Below are 26,076 nucleotides of genomic sequence, written 5' to 3'. Positions count from 1 at the left end.
AGGACAGGGCCTGAAGTCACTGTTGCCCCAGGGACAGTGAGGTACCTGTAACATCTCCTTTGGGCAGCTCCTCTCACACATTTTTATCCAAATTACTGCTATGCTCATCTTTGATCATGGGCTTCATCAAGACAGGAACAACGTGGAAATCTGAGTACCTCAACTTAGGAACTCAGTCAGAATCACACTGGGGCTGTGAGGGCTTTCTCACAAGGAGAGTCCATGACTGAAGTTAGCAGAGATTCCACCTCTTGCTTCCCCAGGAGGCTGCTCTAAGTTCTCAGCTGCTTGTCTGCAACAATCTCTATTCTCAGAGAGGACTTGCAATGCCAGTAATTGGAGGAGTCATTGACCTCTGATCTCAGACACAGACATACACAGACCTACACCCCACCCTGCCAGAAGAACCACTTCCTCCTTTCTTCATCTTCTTAAACATCTTCATCCATCAAGTAACTGAGGGCAATAGGAGTGGTCTGGCAGCTGTGCCCTAGCTCATCTGAGGTAAGGGCTCTGTCTATGTTTCAAGGATGTGGAGTCTGGAAGTCTTGAGGAACAGTGTTGAGAGCTCTGCTTTGCTTCTTAGATTCTTTAGTCCCTCAGGCTGTATAGTCACCCACTCCCTTTCACATTCTAGGCACCCTACTACAGCTTGATAAAACTCTCAGTACTTACCTTTGGACCTGGATTATTTTGTCTTCTAATAGTCTCAGCTGTGCCCCGAGAAGTGTGGTACCTTTCCCCTATTTAACCTGGACGCTAGAGTCCAAAATAGGGAAAAAGCCAATTGAAAGAAATGAAATTCTAAAGCTATACTGAGCAATGACACAGAAAAATAACAAAAAATATGCTTACAAATTCTAAGCTCAGTGTTGTTAGTTGACTCTGTCTGCTCATTTTCTGTGAAGTATAGCATTGCCATTCTGTTCATCTCAGTCTCTGCTGACTTATCTTGATCTGAGGTTCCTACCACCAGCAGTTTTCCAGACAGGGAGCTCTTCCCCCATAGGCCCAGTGTGTGTTCTCAGGCCCTTATCTTCAGATGGCCCTAAAGGAGAGGAACCATGGAACAAGAACAGAGAGGAAGCAGGGGTCTGCATCTAGGGGAGGAAGCATAGGTAGGAACCTGAGTCCTAAGGGTCACCACCTCAGCTAAGCCCCTTTTCCTGCTCTTTAAAATCCTGTCCACCCTCCTGGTCCAGAAATTGGGATAAATGTGCCCATCAATTTTCTTCCTTTTGTTATTCTATGCATTCATCTTTTTAATTCAATAAAAGCAAATGTATTTTAAGTCTAATACCAGAAATAGTGCTAGCAATTATCTTTGGAATTGTCTTTTCTTCTTGTCAATAGGCAAAGAAAGTCTTCTAGTCAGTATTTCTTAGTTTAAACCTACAGTTTTGGCTTTGTGAGGCAAAGAAAAGATCTCAGACCCCAAAGAATTAAGAGAGTTTTACAGGGGATGTTTTTCTGGCTGCTTTCTTGCCCAGACTTCATTGTGGTAAAAGTGTAAGGAGGATATTCTTGTATTATGATTGAGTGTCCTGACCTTCACAGCATAATTCCCTTTCTCTTGTATACCCTGACCCTTTCTTTCTTAGCCACCTCCTGTTCATTTTCAGCCTGTAGCTTATATGTCCCTTCCTTAGGGAATCCTTTCCTGAAACCTCACTTAAATAAGGACTCATATAGGATGCTATATTTTCCTTCATGTATCAATTATCACCTGTGGATGAGTGTAGGTGTTTGTGTAATGGGTTTTTCACAAAAATGCAATTTTCCTGCCTTCAGTTATAGTGCTTAATACATCGTAGGTTCTTTGCAAGTATTTATGGAATGAATGAAAGGAACTAGATCAGATGAGCCTTCCTGCTTCAGGATTTTATCATCCTACCACACAAAGATGCCAACTCTTAGTTGCTCAGGATGTTGTCATAACAGAAGATAGAAAGATTAGGAGCAGTTGATACAAAGGTAAGATGAAGAATTTGGCGATGAATTCTTCTCTTTCAGCGTGTCTCCTAAGTCCTCCATTGAACTGTGAAAGAGCTCCGTATTCGTAAAGAGCAAGCTAAGTGAGCCCTTTCCCACAGACCCTACACTCTCCACTTTCTCTCCCCTGAGTTCCTTCCACAGCACTGTCAGACAGATTCGGGGTGCAGCAGGACCAGCATCCCGCCTCATTTTGCCCTATTTGTGAGATAGAGCAGTCTCGTTTTCCTGTTCAGCATCCTGCTTTGACTCTCAGATAATGGAATAGTTTGGGGCCTTTTCTATGAAGTCTCTTCTTTCATAGCTCATGTCTTTTATCATATTCCCTAAACACAAACACTTTGCCTCATCCTTTGCAAATATCGTTCTTACATTTTGCCCTGAATCATTACCTGCAAATAGGCAAATACCTTTTGTACTGTTTCTGCAGGTTTACTTCTAAAACCTATACCAGCCTGACTGTAACTGAGCAAACAAGGGCCCATGCATGTGGTGCGTTGGTATAAGACCTGACAATTAAAGTTGAGAAAAACAGGTTTTTATTTACGAGATGCCAACCTTGGGGAGGAGGGGCTGAGAGCACTTCAGCCCAGAGCCCTGTTCCCCTTGAGACCCAGCCCTTCCCTTGCTCTCCACCAGGCTATAAGCCAAAAATAAGCCCACTGGTTGCCCATATCCTTATATTCTCTTAAACCAGCTGTGCAAACAGTTCTCCATTTCCTCTGGAAGGTACATTAGTGGGTTTCAAAGTCGCCATCCTCTCACGGCAGCTTTCTCCTGCAGGACCTGGGTACATTGTCCTCAGCCTCCTTGCTTATAATAGCCCAGGAAAGCATGTGCTATGTTGCACTGGAACATGGTGAAGTCCAGGAAGGCACAAGTCCCAAGAGAGTGGCCTCTCCATAATTCCAGAGTCCCAAGAGTCCATGTAGAGTCTGGATCTGCAAGGTAGCAGGTCAGCGTCTTGCAAAACAGAGTCTTTGGTGGCTTCCGAGTCAGCTAGAGCAGGCACCATCAGAGCAGCAGCATGCCGTTCTCCCCCTCATGGCTGCCCCTTCCTCGCTATGGCTCAGCCTGGCTCCTGTCTCTCCCATGGCGGAGCTGCTCCTCCACAAACTGCCTCGCTGCTACATCAGGGCTCCTCCTTTCCTTATGGCTGCCTGCCCTTCTTTTAAATCCTGACTCAGAACTTCCTATGTGACCTCGTGTCCGACTCCTTCCACAATGATCTACACTTACCAGTTTCCCTGTACTGTTTACATTCTGTCAGCTGCCATTTTTAGTCAGGACAAGAGTGACTCAGTGATCCTGGGGCCTCTGCCTTCCCTGGCTGTGTCACCAGTCAGGATACATTCTGAAAGTCAGTACACACTTTTGCCCCTGGGTGGTAGCACAGATATTATCTAGCTACCAGCTTGCCCTTTTGTTATACAAATTATCTTAATCACCACATCATCCACTTCCCTTATCCTCCAACCCATGGACTGAGGGGAGCATTTCTGTTTTGGGGATCTTTTGCTCTGCACCCAATTTCATGGCCATTCAATTCAGCTCAGGCTCTTTTTCCCTTCAGAAGGGTAGCAGTCAGCCCATCAGGGATGTGAGGACAGTTCAGAACACAAGAGTTCAAGGTTCTCAAGAGCTGGGAGGTTCCCTTTTTAGGAAGCTGTCAACAACATTGAGACTGGAAAGGAAAGGCAGGCATCACATTTGCAGAGAAGATGTCACATTTGAGGAGAAGATGTCATAAAGCTTTATTTTCTTGATAAGAAAACTTCAACATTGGATTGGAATCTCAAATGTATTTTAAGCAGAAGACCAGTTAGGTTTTAAACCAAAAACCACTGTATTTCTTTATTATGAAGATAGTATGTTTTTTATCTATCTATAAAGATGCTTGTGTGGGCTCATTCTCTAAGATATCTTACTGAAAGGAAATTCTAAATGATTAGCTATTAGCAACATGCTATCTCATAATTCAGTAAAAATATTTAAAAATTCAAAAGTCATAAGGCAAAGATAAGTATCAATTGAAAGAGATTCCTGTTGGTCACCCCATCGTGACATGGGACAATATAAAACAAGGGTGAACTTCCTGAGAAGGCTTTCACCAAGTACACATTTGTTTCTAGGCACCTGAAGAGAATGGAGTACCGGAACTCCACCCTGGGAAGTGGCTTCATATTGGTGGGGATTCTGAAGGACAGCGGGTCCCCTGAGCTGCTCTGGGCCGCACTCGCAGTTCTGTACACATTGGCTCTGACCAACAATGGGCTGCTGCTCCTGCTCATCACAGTGGATGCCCGGCTCCACGCGCCCATGTACCTCCTGCTTGGGCAGCTCTCACTCATGGACCTTCTCTTTACGTCTGTTGTCACTCCCAAGGCCCTCGTGGATTTTCTTCGCAGGGAAAACACCATCTCCTTTGGGGGCTGTGCCCTTCAAATGTTTCTGGCGCTGACGCTGGGTGGCGCAGAGGACCTCCTACTGGCCTTCATGGCCTATGACAGGTATGTGGCCATTTGTCATCCTCTGAACTACATGGTGCTCATGAGTACAAGGGTCTGCTGGCTCATGGTGGCCACATCCTGGATCCTGGCATCCTTGAGTGCCCTAGGACATACCTTGTATACCATGCACTATCCCTTCTGCATGTCCCGGAAAATAAGTCACCTGCTTTGTGAGATCCCACCTCTGTTGAAGTTGGTCTGTGCAAAGGCCTCCAGATATGAGCTCATGGTGTATGTGACAGGTGTCACTTTCCTCTTGCTCCCTCTTTCTGCCATTGTCGCCTCCTACGCACTAATCCTATTTACTGTGCTCCACATGCCCTCAAATGAGGGCAGGCAGAAAGCCCTAGTCACCTGTTCTTCCCACCTGACCGTGGTGGGGATGTTCTATGGAGCTGCCACTTTCATGTACGTCTTGCCTAGTTCCCTCCACAGCCCCAAGCAGGACAACATCATCTCTGTTTTCTACACAATTGTCACTCCAGCCCTGAACCCTCTCATCTACAGCCTGAGGAATAAGGAGGTCATGGGGGCCTTGAGAAGGGTCCTGGGAAAATACATGCTCCAGACGCACCCCATCTTCTAGGGAGAGATCATGGCTTCTCTCTCACCATTTCTTCTCCAAATCAAAATGCTATACACAGCCAGCCTTCGTATGACACTCTGTATGAGGTAATACAAACACTTTAAAATGTTTTCATTTCGCTTCTACTGTATAGTGGATGAGCATAGAGACCTTAAGCCACACTCACATGGGATATATCATCCTGACCTTCTGCCCATGCTGAAAAAAGAATAGAAGAAGAAAAGCATGGAATAGATTTCCTAGACTCTCTTTGTGGTAGGACTTTGTCCTGACATGATTATCAAGTAGACATGGTAGGACACTAAGTTTTAAATTCAGTATCATGTAGCAGTGACAAACAGGGATAGTTGTAGGCTGACCAAACTCCAGTAGCCTATTAACGTCAGGGCAGAACTGCTTTCCATCGAGTTCTAGGACAATTAATAGAGAGAAGTGTCCTCAGAAGATATATTTGGCTTCTTATTTATTAGGCAAATGATTATTTGAGCAACTTTTTAGGAAGGAGAATAGATTTATACTTTGGACTTAAGGAGCACCCCATATTGAACACATAAAGACAATGTCTATGTTGCGATAGTGAAAAAGGCTAAATGGAGCATTTTTATGCTGCCTGAAACTAAAATTAAAATGAATAAAAGAGAACTTGAGAATATCATGTTTAAAGTAAGAATTAGAGATACAGTCAATAACAGTGAAAGACCTTTGTTGTGTATATTGCTTGAATTTTTAAAAATATATATTACATGCATACAGGTATGTTTTAAAACATCAGAACAATTGCAAGGAGCTCATATTCTTGAGGTGAATATATGTGTAGGTATGTGTCCACAGAAAGCAGGAGTTAAATATATAACTCACTTTCTAGTTATCTTAACTATGGTTTATTTTATTGTTTGATTCATTGAAGGTGGGAAAATTTGTAACAAAAGCTGGGAACTTGAATCTGTTAAGAAGCTCAAAAATATCCTAGCTCACATAGTTGGAATTCTTGTTAAATACTGCTTTGTGAAAATACAGAAACCTTTGTTTACAGAAATAATCTTAATTGTTTAATCTATAAATCTAAACTATAATATAGAAGTTAAAACTAATCTATAAAACTAAACCAAGGTCATTATAAAAACAGAAAATTCAGAAATTTAGAAATGAGTTTTCCTTTCATTTTTTGGTTATCCATATTTGTAATTTACTAAATAGTTATATACATGTTGATTAAAGTCTTGCTTTTTTGACATTTAAAATTTGTTTAACCTTCTTCCTTGTTAAAAGGAGACATTATTGTTTTGGGGAAGGGAGTGGACGGTCAGGATGGAGGGGGCCAGAGTGCTGAATGTGAATCTCTGCTCCCCCTTTATTATCTGTGTGTCTTTGGATGCTAAACTGAACTCTTTGTGCCTCAGTTTGCTCATCTTAAAAGTGGTGATAATAACAGGACTCTTGATGATGTCAAGATGTTTTTAGGATGACTGAGAAAGATACTGAATGTCAAGTGCATAGACCAGAGCCTGGTGAATAGTGCTTAGAACATGCTGGCTATTATGTGAGGAAATAGTGTTAAAAAATTAATTTAAAAAAATTGAGGCATGATTGACATATAATATGATATTAGTTTCAGGTGTACAACATAATGATTCCGTATTTGTATACATTACAAAATGATCAGCATAATAAGTATAATTAGCATCCATCACCATACATAGTTACAAAAATGTTTTTTCTTGTGATGAGAACTTTTAAGATGTACTTTCTTAACCACTTTCAAATGTGCAGCACAATATTATTAACTATAGTCACCATGCTGTAAATTACATCCCCACGACTTCATTATTTTATAACTGGAAGGAAAGAACAATTTTAAATGACTACATAATATTTCATCATATGAGTTCTTTGTAATATATTTAGGCATTTGCCTAAACTTTGTTTTTCCCCAGTTTTTTTTTTTTTTTTTTTTTTTTTGTGTGTGTGTGTGTGTCTGATTTTATCTTAGGTCAAATTTTTGGAAGTGGAATCATTGAGATACAGGCAAAGAACCTATTTAAAATTCTTGTTACAAAGAGCCAATTTGCTTATCAGAAAGTTAAAAACACTGACTTGTGTGGGAGTGCCTCTGTCACTATACTCTTTCTAACACTGACTAATCTTATGACCAGTCTTTGCTAATTTATTACTGTATTGATGAAATATAACAGTTATTTTCATTTATATGACATATTTTGTCTGATCCTAATGATTCTTTTGTAGCTCCTACAGACAGGGCCATAAACAAAGTAACAGTTATATATACAGCAACATTTATTTTCAGTTATTATTTAGCTATGTGATAGGATTTCTTGGCCAGGGAAGTGTTACCATATTTATACAGTTACATATATCCATATTTCCTGGCCAGGTAACTCACTTGGTTAGTGTGTTGTTCCCATTTGCCAAGGTTGTGGGTTTGATCCCTGGTCAGGGCACGTACAAGCATCAACCAATGAATGCCTAAATAAGTGGAACAACAAAAATCTCTCCCTCCACCCTTTCTCTCTTTCTCTCTAAAAATAAAAAAGAGTGCTTTAACACATGTCCATCTTTTCCTTTGTATTTTTCAAGCAATTGTACTCTTCTAATTCCCGTTCGTAGTTCAGAAAATATCTATGTATATTTATTTTAGATTTGCTTAATAATTTATCAATAAGTGACATTTAATCTTTAAGTAAGTTGACTTTATAATCTCCCTGCAAATTATTGTGGTAGAAGGTGTATGTTGAGGCTTTGTGTTTCAAAATAGTTGATTTTCTATTAGCATAGAAATAATCATTCCATATTATTTATTATTATTATTGCGATAGTTTGAGTATATAGTCTCTTCTTATAAATATAGTAATAGGGAGTATTTCTGAGCTGGTTCTCAAGTTCTGGTAGTCTGTTAAGGCTCTCCTTTCCCATTTTTCCTCAGCAACTTTTTCTTAAGTTTTATCATTTACTTATTCTTCCTGATGAACTTTTGAATCATCTGCTAAATGTCCAAAACAAACCCCATTGTTATATTTATTGTGACTGTATTTAACTCACAAACTAATTTGGAAATTTTGACTTTTTTTCAATACTCAGTCACACCTTCCAGGAACATAGTATCCCATTGAACTACCCTAATACTTCTTTCTGTTACCCTATAAAAATGCCATTTCACATCTTCACTCTCGGTTTATATCCTTGCATAAAGAGAAGGAGTCATATAGGGCTTCCTCATCTTCTACGACAAAATTTACTAGCATATCTGCACACAGATTTTTATTTTTTAAAAGATCTTATCAGAGGCCAAATCCTCCACTAGTGCTCTTAGTACTGAGCTCTCTTACTGCTCTAAGAAACTAGTCTTGAAATTACATGTTTCTCCTGTCTATTGGAACATTTGCTAAATGATAGGTATTTTCTATCTTAAAAAACTATTCCCTGAACCACATTTCCTCTCCAGGTATACCCCATTTCTCAGAGAAAATCATCTTGAAAGACATGTCTATTCCCATAGCTTCCACATCGTTTCTACCATTAATGACACATGCCAGTGTCATCAGGCTCCCTCCCCACTCCGCCGTCACCCGCACTGCAATTGTGCTTGTTGAAGTCAGCAACAATGTTCATATTGCAAATTCAGTATCACTTCTCTGTTTTCATTCCACTCAAACTTTCAGCCACATTTGACACAACTGACCACTCTCTCTTTGTACCACCTTCTTTTTCTGACTTTCAGGCCACCACAAACACTAGATTTTCCAATTTCCCCACTGGACTCAGGCTTCACTTAGCCCACTGCTCCTCTTCAACATGACTTCTAAATACTGAAGTGCCTCATGGCTTCATTGCATGCCCCCTTTTCCTCTGACTCAACACTCTGCCTTGGTAAATTCATCATTTCAAGGGTTTAAATTGCATCTGCATTTGGCTCCAGTGACATGACCTCTTCTAAAGCCCAAACTCCTATAGTTAGCTGCTGATAGAACCTTTTTACCTGGATGTCTCAAGCATTTCCTATTTAATTCAAAACTGAATGTTTGCTTCATCCCTCTAAATTTGTTCTTCTCATAATTTTTCTTATTATAAAATTACACATTACCATTTTCACACTTGATTAAGCTAAAAATCAATATATACTCCTTGTTTTCTCTTTTTGTCTTACTACTCCCTGACAGCCTTGGTTCCCACGCCATCCCCCCTCCTCCCCACCCACCTGCAGCTGTTTGGGAGTTTCCCATGATAGTGGGGTGCATCAACCTGAGCTTCATTTGGCCTTGATCAGCCCCCAGACTCACAGCTGCAAGATAACGACTGAATTCAATAGTTTCTATTTTCTTCCCTTTATAAAACAGCTCCTCCTTCCCTAGGACCCCAGAGTTGGGCCTTCGTGGCATGGCTTCCTCCCCGCTTGCTAATTCCCTCAAATAAACTTCTTTCTATCTGCTCGCTGCCTCCTATGGTTCTCTGAGCGACACCGTTCTTACACTCCCAAACAAGAAGGTCCTATAAACTTTGTCTTCACAACACAGTCCAAATCTTTTTATTTCTCTCTATCTTAATTACTACTACTGAGAAAAACTGCTAAGTCTACTACCAGATTGAACTTTTGGTGTGAACTCCTATGCTAGGATTGAAACAAACCCTGGAGTGTAGTCATGACTTTGGAAGCAGACTGCCTGGATTTTATTCCCAGCTCTACCACTTACTAACTGGCATGTTGATGAGTCACTTTAACTCTCTCTTACTGAAGTTTTCATCTGTGAAATGGGGTTAAAAGTAGGACCTAATTCATTGTTTTAAGGATGAAAGTGCTTAAAAAATTGCCTGGAACCTAGTAAGCTCTCTAAGTGTTTTCGATCATAATCACCAGTTTTGCTGGAACTTTTGAGTGGCACAATCCAAGCCAGTCACTTTGACTTAAAGTGTTATGTTGAAACATAGTTTTTCACAAGTTGATTCTCCAGAAGCACTGAGGTGGGATTTGAGGTGTGCATATGATTCTTATTAGGGATTAATATCTGCCAAAGAAGGGGGAGGAAACAGGATTGGGCATACAGAAAGTTAGACATTGCAGTGCAGGCTCCACAAAGCTTGGCCAACTTGGTGGGATACTGCAGTGGGAGAATTGCCAGTCAGAGTTGTCCTGTACTGGGCCAAATTTTACATAATAGCAACACCTAGTGTGGTCATGGGATACTGGTGGACTCAGAAAGATAAAACCTTAGGGGAGATGCTTTCTACAGCTAAGACATACCCCAAAAGTTGGAAGCTGTCTGTTGATTACATTCCCAACAACTGGGTAGCAAGTGCTCTCTTAAAGGAGGAGCTGGGCAGTAAGCTCACCCAGGGTTTTGTAATTTTCAAGGCCATTATTTGGGCTTGCTACATATTATTCATTAAAGGTGCAGACTTTTTATTTCATCTTTATTTTTATTCTTTAAAGTATATTTTATTGATTATATTTTTACAATAGTTTAAATTTTTTCCCCTTTGCTCCCCTCTGCCCAGCACCTCCCCTCTCCCAGCGACACCCTCACCCCCATCCCCCGTCCATGCCCATGGGTCGTACATACAAAAAGGTGCAGACTTTTGAAAGTACATGTTAGTTTGTTGTCGTGTGTCTTATAGACCTGCAAATGACTTCTCAATAGTAATAAATATAAACCATTAATCACAAGGATAGCAGTTAATTGTCCTCTGGGACCTCAACCAATTTTGTATTGAAACTGGTGGTCTTATTTCTAACATTTAAAAATTAATTTTCTGATGAAATATTGTATATGTAAATTTCTGTTTCTCAAATGCTTTTTGAATCAGCTTTACCATCTTGTGAACTTAATAAATATATAATTCTATATTTCTATGCATCATATTTTTATGAAAATTATACTCATAAAGAAGAAAGAAGACAAAGGTTTATGACTCAACTATCTAAAAAATTTATTTATATATTTTATGAAATGGTAAATATGAATTTTAATATCATTGCTTATGATGATCAAACATCATAAAGTGCTTAGAAATTAAAAAGTACATTCTACCCCTGGTTGGGTGGCTCAGTTGGTTAGAGTGTCATCTCCTACACCAAAAGGTTGCAGGTTCCATCCCCAATCAGGGCACATACCTAGGTCGGGGGTTTGATCCTGGGTTGAGGCACATATGGGAGGCAATCAGTTGATGTTTCTCTTTCACATCAGTGTTTTTCTCTTTCTCTCTCAATCAATCAATCAATAAAAATGTATTCTCAGGTGAGGATTAAAATAATAATAAAATAAAAGGTACGTTTCATAGAAGATAAAATAAATATTTATAATCTACATATCTCAAAAAATTTTAAACAGTTTTGAGGAATATTCTCCACACTGTTAACTTTGCAGGATTTAATTGTCATTAATGTTTTTAGTGTCCAACTCTGTGTGCACGTGTGTCCCTACATGACATTCTGTCTTGAATTGCACCTCTTTCATTACTTGCAGGAATAATCTTGTTCATTTACGAAAACTCCTCTTTTTAACTTAAATGTTAATTGGGAAGACTTGAAATTTAAGGCTTCAGGCAATACTTCATTTATTTTGAACCAGAATTGAAAGGACCCATATCTTATAACTTAAGAAAATGCAAAATGAGAATAAAATTGGGAATGCAAAATGGTTCAGTAACTATGGAAAAGTTTGACAGTTTCTTATAATCTTAAACATATACTTACCATACAGCTGAGCAAGTTCACTTCGAGGTATTTACCCAAGTGAATGGACAATTTATGTTCATTCAGAAACCTATACCTAAATGTTTATAATGACTTTTTCATAATAATAAAAAAATCACCTGGAAACTACACAAACGTCCTTCAGCCGGTAAGTGGATAAACAAACAATGAAATATCCATACAGTTGGATGGTACTCAGCAATAAATGGGAACAGACTACTAATAAACACCAGAATATGGATGAATCTAAAAAATAATTATTCTAAGTGAAAGAAGCTAGACTTAAAATGTATGATATCATTTATGTGACATTCTGGAAAAGATCAAAATAAAGTGACAGTAAACAGATCAGGTAGTTGGCAGGGGCTTGGTTGACAGGAGATGATTACAAAAGGGCGTCAGATAATTTTTGGGTTTGATGAAACTTCTATATTTTGATTTTGGTGGTGGTTACCTGACTAGATACATTTGTCAAAACTTGCAAAATAGTAATCTAAAATAGGTGGATTTTACAGTATGCACATTATACCTTAATAAAAAATAATATAGGAAATGATAATTTAAAATAAATGAACATGAGACATTTAATACTTTACTTTTGCACCCCTCTTTATATACCCAGAGAAAAATCCCATTCCCGTCTTGCTGTTTTTGTCAAGATTTTTAGTCTTACTCTTTTTTTGTGTGCTTTAAACTTATGAATGTTGCTACTATGTTATTTGTTGTCTATTTAGTTATAGCTCTTTACTTGGTTTTGCTAAATATTTATTTTAGCATTTTAAATGACAGTTTGACTCCTTTTTATTTTTATCACTTTTCTTTTTTATTAAATTTATTGGGGTGACATTGGTTAATAAGATCATACAGGTTTCAAGAATACATTTCTATGATACATGATCTGTATATTGCATTGTGTGCCCACCCAAAGTCAAATTATCTTCCGTCACCATGTATTTGCCCCCCTTTACCATTTACTACCGTCCCATTCCCCTTCCCTCTGGTAACCACCATACTGTTTGTTGTCTGAGGCTATGAGTTTCAGTTTTATATCTCACATAAGAATGAAATCTTATGGTTCTTAGCTTTTTCTGACTGACTTATTTTACCTAGCACAATATTCTCAAGGTCCATCCATGTTGTTACAAATGTCAGTATTTCATCTTTTCTTATGGCAGAGTAGTATTTCATAGCATATATGTACCACATCTTCTTTATCCAATCCTCTATTGAAGGACACTTTGGTTGTCTCCATATCTTGGCCACCATTAATAATGCTGCAATGAACACAGTGGTGCATATATCTTTGCAAATAAATGTTTTTAAATTTTTCAGGTAGATACCCAGAAGAGAGATTGCTGGGTCACATGGTAATTCTATTTTTAATTATTTTGGGAGATAACCATACTGTTTTCCATAGTGGCTGTAACAGTTTACACTCTCACCAGCAGTGAATGAGAGGAGTTTGTTTTCCTCCACAACCTCTCTAACTAGTTTTACTCTTTTACAATACAAATTATATTTATTCTTTTTCTATTAAACTTGCCAACTTATTCACTGAACCAATTTCTGTCTATCATTACTCCCTGTATTAAATACATGCCATATACATCACTTTTTAATTTGTCCTTATTTCTTAATGATGGTAATCTGTGCATAGAATTTTAGGTGTTCAGTTATATTCCCTCAGTACTTTTGAAGACTTTCTTATCTAGTACTACCACTATTATCTCATTGACTTTATTAGTGGGTAGTCCATTTTTCATCTCTGGGAGAATTGAAAAGATTTCCTTTAATGTTGACATTCTACAGCTTCAATACTATGTATATTTCTTTTTATTTTTTTCTTCTTGCTCAATACTTAGAAAATTGTCCACCCTCTCTTCAAATATCACTGGTGGCAGACAACACAAAACACCAGGACACCATATACATGCACAGGCCACACTGGATTATCAAAGGTCAATAAAAGGAAGACTTTAATTACAGATTACACAGAGTACAGTCATATTGAATTGGAAATAGCTCAGGCTAAAAGAATCACAAAGGAGCCATGGGAAGGGAGGGAGGAGGAAATAGTGTTCCATAGATGCCATGAAACACAACTTAAGATCTATGACATTTTAGGGTTGCTTTCCCAGTGTCCCACAGATTTTGGATAGTTGTTCCCTCATTTTCGCTTGTTTCAGGGTATCTTTTGATTTCTTCCTTCATCTCATTGTTAACCAATTCATTGTTTAATGCCATGCTATTTAGCTTCCATGTCTTTGTGTGTTTTTCAGTGTTCTTCTTGTGATTGATTTCTACTTTCATAGCATTGTGGTCAGAGAAGATGCTTGATATGATTTCAATCTTCTTAAATTTATTGAGACTTGTTTTGTCTCCGAACATGTGGTCTATCCTGAAAAATGTTCCATGTGCACTTGAAAAGTATGTATATTCTGCTTTGGGGTGAAATGCTCCTAAGATATCAGTTGAATCCATTTGATCTAGTGTGTTGTTTAAGGCTGCTGTCTCCTTATTGATTTTCTGCCTGAAAGATCTATCCATTGAGGTCAATGAGGTGTTTAAATTCCCAACTATGACAGTATTTCTGTCAATCTCTCCCTTTATGTCCATCAATATTTACTTTATATAGTTAGGTGTTCCTATGTTGGGTGTGTAAATGTTTACTAGGGTTATATCCTCTTGTTGGATTGTTCCCTTTATCATTTTATAGTGTCTTTCTTTGCTCCTTACTAAGCCTTGGTTTTAAAGTCTATTTTGTCAGGTGTAAGTTCTCCTATCCCAGCTTTTTTTTCTTTTCCATTTGCATGAAATATCTTTTCCCATCCCTTCACTTTTAGTCTGTGTGTATCTTTCTCTGTGACATGGGTATCTTGGAGGCAGCATATACATTGGTCTTATTTTCTTATCCATTCAGCTACCCTATGTCTTTTGGTCAGAGCATTTAAGCCATTTACACTTAAGGTGATTATTGATAGATATGTACTTTGTGCCATTTTATTGTTAGATTGTTTTCCTCTGATTTTTTCTTCTTTCTCTTTCTCTTCTTCTTCTTAAAGCCAGACCTTTATCATATGTTGCTGTACTGGTTTGGTGTTAGCAAACTGCTTTAACTTTTTCTTGTCTGGGAAGCTCTTTATTCCTCCTCTGATTTTAAATGATAGCCTTGCTGGGTAAAGTAGCCTTGGTTATAGGTCCTTACTTTTCATCACCTTGAATATTTCATGCCACTCCCTTCTGGCTTGAAAGGTTCCATTGAGTAATTTGATGCCAGTCTAATTGGTGCTTCCTTGTAGGTAACTACCTGCTTTTCTCTTGTGGCTTTTAGGATTTTCTTCTTGTCTTTAAGTCTTGTCATTTTAAGTATGATGTGTGGTATTTATTCTAAGAATGAAAGGTTGGTACAACATTCACAAATCAATAAGTGTGAGACACTACATAAACAAAATAAAGGATAAAAATCATCTCATCATATCAATAGATGCAGGAAAAGCTTTTGACAAAATCCAGTATCCATATGATCAAAATTTTCAGCAAAATGGGAATAGGGAGAACACACCTAAACATAATAAAGGCTATATACATCAAACCCACTGCCAACATCATATTAAATGGGCAGAAACTACAGGAGTTCTCCTTAAGATCAAGAACAAGTCAGGGATGTCCACTTTCACCTCTCTTATTCAACATAGTACTAGAAGTTCTAGCCATAGAAATCAGACGAGAAGAAGAAATAAAAGGCATCCAAATTGGAAAGGAAGAAGTAAAACTGTCTTTTTTTTTTTTTTTTTTTTTTTGCAGATGACATGATACTGTACATAGAGAACTCTAAAAATTCCATGAAGAAACTACTAGAACTGATAAATGAGTTTAGCAAAGTAACAGGTTACAAAATTAATACCCAGAAATCAGTTGTATTTTTATATGCCAATGATAAAATAACAGAAAGAGAAATTAAGAAGACAATTTCATTCACAACTGATTCAAAAAGAATAAAATACCTGGGAATAAACCTAGTCATGGATGTAAAAGACCAGTACATGGAAAATTATAAGACACTGAAGAATGAAATTGAAGAAGATACAAATAAGTGGAAGCACATACTGTATCCATGGATAGGAAGAATTAACATCTTTAAAATGCCCACACTACCCAAAGCAATCTATTTATTCAATGCAATTCCTATCAAGATTCCAATGACATATTTCACAGAACTAGAACAAATACAGTAGTCCCTCTCTATATCATGGTTCACTTATAGCAGCCTCACTGTATCATGGGATTTTAGAAAATATTATATTTAATTATTTATCGTGGACTTTTTGCTATATCATGGGATTTTGCAGTACTATATATGTATGTTGTTAAAGTTATGTAGGTTTAAGAGTGTAGAATATGTTTAAGAACATAAGTAGTGTTTATAAAAGTGTGGAAAAGGTTAATAAGGGACTGTGTGGGAAGGGTTTATAAAGCCTTAAAATATATATAAATACTAAAATAAATGTAAGGTTCCTACTTCACGGATTCGCACCTATCATGGGGGTGTGTGTCTAGAACATAGTACGTGCGATAAGTGAGGGAATACTGTATTTCAAAAGTTTACATGGCACTGTGAAAGGCCCCATATAGCAACAGAAATCCTAAGAAAGAAGAAAAAAGTTGGAGGAATCATGCTACCTAATATGAAACTATACTACATGGCCATAGTAATCAAAACAGACTGGTACTGGCATAAAAACAAACACATACATCACTGCAACAGATAGAGAGCCCAGAAATAAACCCACTCCTTTATAGGCAATTAATATTTGACAGAGGAAGCAAGCACATACAATGTGCTGAAGATAGTTTATTCAATAAATGGTGTTGGGAAAATTGCAAGATGTCTGCAGAAAAACGAAACTACACCACCTTCTTACACCACACACAAGAATAAATTCAAAATGGATCAGCCCTGGCTGTTGTGGCCCAGTGGATTGAGTTCTGGCCTGCAAACCAAAGGGTCGCTGGTTCAATTCCCAGTCAGGGAACAAGCCTGAGCTGCTGGTCAGGTCCCCAGTTGGGGGCACATGAGAGGCAACCACACATTGGTGTTTCTCTCCCTCTCTTTCACCCTCCCTTTCCCTCTCTCTAAAAATAAATAAATAAAATATTTTAAAAAGTGGTTGTATAAAATGTTACTCCCATCAGAAATGTCTGTGTATTCCCAAGGGGCCACATCCTTATGGACAGTAGCTATTGTCAAATACCTTAATTTTTACCATAGTGAGCATGAATGTTATCGAGAACTTTAACATCATTAATTATAAAGAATTTTTACCATTTTATTCACAGTTTGTGTCCTATTTTCTATAAAATTTCTACTTCATATTATTCCCTCTTTTTCTGTTAGTTTGTATCTTTTAAAATTTATTAGTAGATACTCTATGTGCATTTTATATACAAAATATTTGCTGATGACACACATTCTTGTAGCTTATGCCTTGTTATTGTAAGGCGCAGTCGCTGGAAGGAGATTCTGGAGACGGGGCGTAAGGTATCAGCAGTTTACCGAGCAAGCGGGGCTTGGGTGAGAGGGAATCTACTCCCGGACCCACTCGGGGGCCGCGGGAGGAGGGATGATGAACTCCCAGAAACCCACAGGAGCCCGTAGGAGTCCCTCACGGCCTCTGCTGAGGCGCACTTTTCAGCTAGCAAACCGCTCTAGTTGTGGCATCAGGTACCCTGAAGGGGTTCCTGTTTTGCCCATGATTGGGGAACTGCTTTTTTCAATTGGACCTAACTTAGCTAAGCTCTTGCTCAAGAGTGTAGTTATTTTGGCCATGGGGTTGGCAGTTTTCCATTGCTTGAGCGGGTCAGCAATTTTCCACCCTGGCTGCCTTTAGACTTTGACAGTTATTTCATTTACTTTTGGTGGAACAAAGTTGTGAATTTTAATGCAGTCTAATTTATCATTTTTTAAATCTAAGTTTAGTATTTTTTGTGTGTCTTATTCAAGATTCTTTCCTGCCACAAGATCACGAAGATATTTTCCATTTATTGTTGTATTTACTAAGCCCTTTATCTCAACCCCACTGTAAAAAAAAAAAAAAGGAAAGAAAGAAAAGAATACTTTGTTTTAGACTTTACAAAATCCTTCACTAACTTGTATCTTAAATGTTTTAGATAAATCACATAAATTGGCATTTCGATAAAAACAAATTTAGTAAGAGGAGAGTACAGGGATACTAGTCCAGAAAACATGCCCAAGAAGATTCATTAACATTCGGTTTCTTGGACCAGCATTTCCAGGGGAGCTCATTTCATCTGTGGAGATAAGTCCCTCTGAAGGTTGGGGTAGAATAGAGTAGAGGAGGTGGGGTCATGGGATTTGGGGACAGAGCAGCTTCCCCCAGGACAAGGCTCTGGCTCACTGTTGGCCCCAGGGACAAGGAAGCCAACCATAGCAGAATATCCCTTAGGCATCTCTTTCAATATATACTTCCTCCAGATTCCTGGTGGTTTTATTTTCACTCCCAGTAGTAAATGAACATTTGAGCATCTAGACCCAATAACTCAGTCTGACAACTGCTCCAGAGCTAGATGAGCTCTTCACCTGAAAAATCGTATGATAGAAGCAGTTTCTCCTAATTCTCCACAGGTCTGAGAACAGGAAAGCCATCTTCTTGCTCCGTGGGTGCTACCCAGAGACTACATTAGCTCTCTGTTTGTGTCAACTGCATCACAAGAGACCTGTAGAGGAACAGAAGGCACAAAAGGGCCCTGATACCTATCTTGGTCAGACTCCTCAGATACTTAACCCAACTGAGTCAAAGTTAAACCAATTGGATGCTGATAGAAAATCCTTATCTTTCTTCCCCATTTCTACAGGAACATTCCTGACCTTAAAACAAATCCCAGGGGAGTCTGCATGATCCGCCAGCTGGGCTTCTCGTCACCTCAGGTGAGAGCATTGATTCTCTTTCACGGAAATGTGAAGCTTCTAGGAAAAAGTTGAGAAACAAAGTCCAAGAACTAAGCTACTCTGTCTTCCATCTTCTGTAGTGCTTTGGACTCTGCAGCTCTTCCCAATACCCTCTATTCATTGTTTTCTAAACATGAAGAGGAGACAATGAGGATGATGAGTCTGTGCTACATACCAGGCTTGGGTATTTGTTTCCTGATAAAGTATCAGTACCTCCCTTTAGACCTCATGGGCTTTGTTGGCCTCTGATAAGGCATTTTTGCACATATCTGATAATATATGCCTCCAGGGGTCCATCTAAGAGCAGGTGATATGCCTGTCATATGCTCTAATACCTTTTTACTATTAAAATCCTATGGAATCAAAAAGACCAGTACTTTTCACCATTTTTTTTTCAGACATAAACACTCCGATCTTCCTGGGCAGGACCTCATCTGTTATCATATTTCAGAGTCCTCCCAGGTCACGTTTTATCATAACCTGTTTTTAAAATGCACTTATGCTTGCATTGATCCTGAATTTTTTACTCTAAAAGCAACAGCAACTCAAACACACTATCTCCTAGTCTCAGACAGTGAATTTTTCTCTCCCAAGCACATGGAGAACAGGAGCTAGTCAAGAAATGTGACTAAAGTGAACACATGTTAGCCCTGGCCTGGTGTCTCAGTTGATAAGAGCACTGTCCCACATGTACACCAAAAAGTTGCAGGATCGATTCCTGGTCAGAGCAAATATCCATGTTATGGATTTGATCCCGGTCATAAACCCAGGTTATGGATTTGATCCCCAGTGAGGGTGCATACGGGAGGCAATTGATCAATGTTTCTCTCACATTGATATTTCTCTCTCTCTTTTCCTCTGTCAAAAAAAAAAAAAAAATCCTCAGTTGAGGATTTACAAATAAATATAAATAAATATATGGACACTGTTATTTATCTAACAGTGTCAGCTCTTCCAGTGAGGTTTGTATCTACAGCTGTTAAGTGGTGAAAACAAATGGACATGAATTATATGGAAAAAGAAGTGAAAGTGCTTTATTGAAACTTATTTCTGTACCTGTTTTAGAACTTGATACTCATAGTAGGTCTAGGTGGAACACTGGTTGGGTATTTAACCCTTTGAGTGCCATGCTTAATTTGAAATTTGGATCAACATGAGAAAAAATGATATCAATATATAACCTGAGGTACAAAAAAATAGAAGAAAACATAAAATACGAATTATTCCATTGTTATTTACATTTATAGCCATCAAGAAAAGAGTCGCTTTAGAGCAATTCTGGCACTTTTAGGGAAATACGTCAGCATCGCTCACAGTGATATTGGCACTCAAAGGGTTAAATCAGTAGTCTGACATTATAAGATAGGTTCAAGAATAATCAAAAGCATGGTTGTCAGAATATTGCTTTTTATTAAGAGAGAGATGATTTAATCTTTCTGGAAAGATACACGTTAATTTTTGATGACTGAAAAATATTTCTATGTTGTGATCTCTTAATGTTTGGCCATTGCTGTGACATCTGGTCTTTATTTAGGTGGTTCTTTATCATGGTACAATTAAAGAGTCAGAAACTGAGAGATCAAGAGGTAAATCAGTTAGCAGTGGGAAAGGTATAATCTCATTGGATTCATGTTGGATATTACAAAACTTAGGGACCATTTTAGCAAAATTTTACAAAAATCTATTTGGTTCCAGGCAACAAAAGAAATAGCACAGAATGGAGTACTGGAACTCCACCCTGGGAAGTGGCTTCATATTGATGGGGATTCTGAAGGACAGCGGGTCCCCTGAGCTGCTCTGGGCCGCACTCGCAGTTCTGTACACGTTGGCTCTGACCAACAATGGGCTGCTGCTCCTGCTCATCACAGTGGATGCCCGGCTCCACGCGCCCATGTACCTCCTGCTTGGGCAGCTCTCACTCATGGACCTTCTCTTTACGTCTGTTGTCACTCCCAAGGCCCTCGTGGATTTTCTTCGCAGGGAAAACACCATCTCCTTTGGGGGCTGTGCCCTTCAAATGTTTCTGGCGCTGACGCTGGGTGGCGCAGAGGACCTCCTACTGGCCTTCATGGCCTATGACAGGTATGTGGCCATTTGTCATCCTCTGAACTACATGGTGCTCATGAGTACGAAGGTCTGCTGGCTCATGGTGGCCACATCCTGGATCCTGGCATCCTTGAGTGCCCTTGTATATACCTTGTATACCATGCACTATCCCTTCTGCATGTCCCGGAAAATAAGTCACCTGCTTTGTGAGATCCCACCTCTGCTGAAGTTGGCCTGTGCAGATACCTCCAGATATGAGCTCATGGTGTATGTGATGGGTGTGACATTCCTGATGCCCCCTCTTTCTGCCATTGTTGCCTCCTACGCACTAATCCTATTTACTGTGCTCCACATGCCCTCAAATGAGGGCAGGCAGAAAGCCCTAGTCACCTGTTCTTCCCACCTGACCGTGGTGGGGATGTTCTATGGAGCTGCCACGTTCATGTACGTCTTGCCTAGTTCCCTCCACAGCCCCAAGCAGGACAACATCATCTCTGTTTTCTACACAATTGTCACTCCAGCCCTGAACCCCCTCATCTACAGCCTGAGGAATAAAGAGGTCATGGGGGCCTTGAGGAGGACTCTGGGAAAATACAATCTGCAGACACATTGTATCTTCTAGGGAGGGATCATGGCTTGATCCCGAAATTTATTCCTTCTCAAACTCAGAAGATTTCTGCTAGAGTCAAATACTCATGATAGAAACATTACAGTGTAGAGTACAACTTTTAATAGAAAAATGAAGAATATAACTTGACTTGTCAAATGCTCTTTTAAATCTTCTTTCCATGAGCTAACTTATGAGGTATGAGTCACACTCTATTAAAAATATACTCTGTGTTTTCCTAGTTAGCTACTGAATTAAAAAGGTGCTTCTGCCAACTTGGGACATGTCATCTAAGCTTGGGAAACCAAACAGACCAAAATTAGAGTGAAAGAAAAGATAGCTTCAGGTGGAAGTAAGCAAGACCCATATATCAGGGGAGGGAACATTGAGATTTGCGCAAGTTTTAGACCAACTAACCTCATTAAAGATCATGTAGGCTGCCTAGTTTAATACCCAAATTAGTAGTAGTTTTCATATATTTTCTTTATGTTCACTCTTCCAAATATCAGCCATTATGGAAACTTCCGCACCTGGGCACTCCAACAGGTATTTTTTTTTGTTTGTCTTTGACATGGGGATTTTTTATGCTACTTTAAATCCAAATATTACTAAAATGAATAAAACAAAGCTAAGGCAGCTCATCAGCAAGGTCAATGGTAAACCACTATACTTATTCCTGTCAATAAACAAACATGAAACTGGTTTTCCATTATCTTACGGTTATCTTGAAATATCCCTACAAATGCAAAGGGTTCATATACTTGATATGTGTGGATGTGTGAATCTGTATGGGTGCTAAAAGAGGAGGTTAAACATATAAATCCTAGTAAACATATAAATTTCCTAGTAGCTTAAATATGCTGTGCAACTACCTTTTGTTTATAAATCTGGAAATATTTAAACAAAAACTGTGAGTTGTTTTGAAGCTTCAAAATAACATGATTCATCTGAGTGGCACTATTTTTGAGAATATTGCATGTTTTGCAAATTTGCTAACACTTTCTTCTTTTTCTTCTTTTCAAAAATAAAACATTGTTTTATTTTTAACACCAAAAGAAGTTCTATTAAAAAATTAATAATATTAAGAATACTAAAAGTAGGCAAAATCAACTAAAATCTCCTTACCTAGAGATAATCTCTATACATATTTTTAGATACATTTCCTTCCGTTTTAAATACAGGTGTGCATTTTGCTGAGTTGATTTTTGCATGTAGAATAAATATTTTTTTGCTAATTAATATATAGTGATTTCACCCCCTACATTATATAGCAACAGTATAGAGCAATGACAAAGAACTTGGGGTCAGTTGTCAGAGTACCAAGGTTTGAATTCAATACACCCCCACTTATTTATACAGCAGTCCCATCATCCCCTATCTGCAGTTTTGCTCTCCATGGTTTTGGTTACCCAGTGTTAACTGGGTCTGAAAATATTAAACAGGAAATCACAGGAATAATTCCAAAGTTTTAAATTGCACAGCATTCTGAGGTGCATGATAACATCTCGAGTTGTCCTCCCCAGGACGTGAACCACGCCTTTGTCCAGCATCTCCACACTGTAGACCAGCGGTTCTCAAACTGTGGGTCACGACCCCTTTGGGAGTCAAACGACCCTTTCACAGGGGTTGCTTAAGACCATCGGAAAACACATATATAATTACATATTGTTTTTTGTGATTAATCACTATGCTTTAATTATGTTCAATTTGTAACAATGAGAATACATCCTGCATATCAGATATTTACATTACGATTCATAATAGTAGCAAAGTTATAGTTATGAAGTAGCAACGAAAATAATTTTATGGTTGGGGGTCACCACAACATGAGGAACTGTATTAAAGGGTCGTGGCATTAGGAAGGTTGTGAACCACTGCTATAGATGCTCCCACCAGTAATTCACACTAATTCTTGTAGTAGTCACCTCAGTTACCAGAACAACTGTCATGATATTATGGTGCTTGTGTCCAAGTCACCCTTATTTTACTTCATAATGGCCCCAAAGCACAAGAGTAGTGATGCTGGCAATTTGGATATGCCATTGAGAATACATAAATTGCTTCCTTATGTGAAAAGGTGCAAGTTCTCAACAAGGTATTTTATGATTTCACATCATCATCAGAAGAAGGGTGAGTACAGTACAATATGATATTTTGAGAGAGAGCACATTCACATAACTTTTATTAAATATATTGTTCTATTTTATTATTAGTTATTGTTATTAATCTCTTACCGTGCCTAATTTACAGGGATTGGTACAATCCACAGTTTCAGACATCCACTGGGTGAGTCTTATCTCCCGAGAATAAGGGACGACTACTCTATATAACTTTGAGCAAGTTACTTAACCTCTCTGAATCTTAGTCTGCACATCTATAAAACATAAATTGGCAGTAATAGTAAGACCTACTTCATAGTTGTGGTGAGGATTAAGTTAGTAAATATCAATGTAAGGTATTTAAACAGCACCTGGCATATAATGAGTATTTAATAAATCTTAACTCCTACATAAGTAGATAACCTTACTTGGTAACATGACATTACATCATATGGATTTTTGGTAATAGAATTGGCTATTTCATCACTTATAAATTTAATGATGGTGGTGGCAGCATGCATGTATGTGTGTGTATAAAAGTAACAATGTTGATCTCTTAGGTGTGTGACTAATATTTTCCCTTTGAGTAAATTTTTATGAGTGGAATTACTAAATCCAAGGCCAAAAATCTACTTAATATTCTTAGTATAAAAAGATGTTGATTTTTAAAAAAATAAATATTTTGTATTTTTACCAGCAACATGTAAGTGTTCTTAACCAACCATATCTTTTCCATGTTAAATTTAAGTCTTTAATATTTCATTTGATTTAACATTTAAATCTGTTGTATTGATTTGCATAATTAATTAATTAATATATTTTTTACCGAGTTGTTGGAGTTCTCTACAGATTAGGACTACCAATACTTTGATTGTTATATTTATGGTAATAACTTTTTTCCAAATCTGTTACTTGTTATTTGACTTTTTAACATCTCTTTGATAAGGATTTTTAGACAGAGGAGTATTAAAAATATTTGTGTATGAAATCTATTCATCTTATCTTCCTTGTTTTCTTTCAGTGACTTACTGTTAGGATGTAATTTTCTAGCCTATCTTTTGATAACAATTTATATATTTTATTTTTCTTAATTATTTTATAATTTGCATTGAACTTTTATAATAAATTTCTAATTTATATTGATATGATGAGGTTTTAACTTTGTTTTCAAAGTTGCCATTTTCCTACTGATATTTTAAATAATCCTTTCCTCTTCTGTTAATTTTTTCTATTTCTTTCATTACATATTATGTTCTCATAAATACAATATTAAGTTGTATTTCTTGGCTTTTCAGTTCTACCTTCTTTCTCTGTACTCTTTCTGAATAATTTGATTCTGTTATCTACTTCATTAAGGCTCACTGGTAATTCGATTGTGAATATATTCAACTAATATTTTATAATTTGGGCATTTTTTGCAATATGCGGCCATGCCTCCCAGAACACACCTACTGCACTTCCTGAACCCAGCCTTGGTTCCTTTCTTAAAATGACTATTTTACACCTTTAGTCTCAGCTGACAACCTTACTGCATACTTGACTTGGAATAGAAAGTAAAGTGTGGGGTGAGAAGGGGAAGGAAGGGAGGTAAGAAAGGGCAACCTCTTACCTTCTCCTCTTCAAACCTCCCACTCCCCTCTATGTACCTGCACATTTATACCCTGCTTTCTCCCCTTGTAACTGTCTATCAAAGGCTGATCCCCTCCACTAAGTACTCTCCTATAAGACCCACTCACCTGTAAGCATGCTCCTGCAGAATCCCTTTAATCTGAAACCATTTTCTTTGTTTCTTCTGGATCATTAACATAAGGATACAAATATGCTCTTATAATCCCATCATGAAGAACCCTTCCCATGACTCCACATCCTCTTCAGTTACTGACCCATTTTTTCAACTTCTCTTCAGAGGAAAAAGAACAATCTTAAAAAACATATCGATGCCCACTTTCTCCTCTGCTGATTTTCTATTCACATATTAACCTACTCCCAATCAAGCTCTGATCTTTTTCCATAGATTTGTTCTCTGTCAATCATCATTGATGTTCCAAATAAACTGGCCCTTCCTATATTCTTTTTCTTAAACTTTTAGCAATACTGACACAGCTGACACTTCCTTTCTCTGGAAATTTTTCTTCTCTTGGCTTCCAGACTCCACACACTCCTGGTTTTCCCCCTTCCTACCTTAACTCTCTTCACTTTATTGGATAACCTTCTCTTTCTGAATCTGTAAGTTCCCTGTAGTGCTAATATGCATCTCTCTCTCTCCTCACTCAGTAATCTCTTCCTGCATAATTTCACCTAGTTGCATACACTTAAATATTATCTACATGCTTTTCACTTCCAAAGACTTGCTTACTTCCATAAACCACAGACTCATATATCTAATGGACTTCTTACTGTGTCTAACTGGAATTTAAAATAAATCCAAAACATAACTCTTGATTCATTCTCCCACTTACCTGTTTCTCTCTCATTCTTTTTCAGCTAAATCAATAACATCACTATCCACACAATTGAAACTAAAACTAAATATAAACATTGCTTTCTTTGTGCCTTACTGCCC

The 26,076-nt window shown here is 38.1% G+C and overlaps 2 protein-coding genes across 2 annotated transcripts; both read left to right on the top strand.

Moving 5' to 3' along the window:
- Nucleotides 1-444: 444 nt before the first annotated feature.
- On the top strand, nucleotides 445-5,145 carry LOC150018249 (olfactory receptor 2AG2). The gene is made up of 2 exons (XM_090267682.1): nucleotides 445-504; nucleotides 4,125-5,145. Exon 2 carries the CDS (start codon nucleotides 4,138-4,140, stop codon nucleotides 5,086-5,088), a length of 951 nt encoding a protein of 316 aa, XP_090123808.1. The 5' UTR covers nucleotides 445-504; nucleotides 4,125-4,137; the 3' UTR covers nucleotides 5,089-5,145.
- A 15,333-nt stretch (nucleotides 5,146-20,478) lies between these two features.
- LOC150018248 (olfactory receptor 2AG1-like) lies at nucleotides 20,479-21,429 on the top strand. The gene has a single exon (XM_090267681.1). The coding sequence runs from the start codon at nucleotides 20,479-20,481 to the stop codon at nucleotides 21,427-21,429; it is 951 nt and encodes a 316-aa protein (XP_090123807.1).
- The last annotated feature ends 4,647 nt before the right edge of the window (nucleotides 21,430-26,076 follow it).

Source organism: Furipterus horrens, unplaced genomic scaffold (genome assembly GCF_987537825.1).
Source record: "Furipterus horrens unplaced genomic scaffold, mFurHor1.1.pri manual_scaffold_2, whole genome shotgun sequence".
Classification (NCBI taxonomy): domain Eukaryota; kingdom Metazoa; phylum Chordata; class Mammalia; order Chiroptera; family Furipteridae; genus Furipterus; species Furipterus horrens.
Note: the sequence above shows the minus strand (reverse complement) of the source record. Positions and strands in the feature narration are given on the sequence as shown.

What these genes read in the sequence shown, in the direction of transcription:
- LOC150018249 (XM_090267682.1), top strand. Translation starts at nt 4,138, where the DNA reads ATGGAGTACCGGAACTCCACCCTGGGAAGTGGCTTCATATTGGTGGGG.
- LOC150018248 (XM_090267681.1), top strand. Translation starts at nt 20,479, where the DNA reads ATGGAGTACTGGAACTCCACCCTGGGAAGTGGCTTCATATTGATGGGG.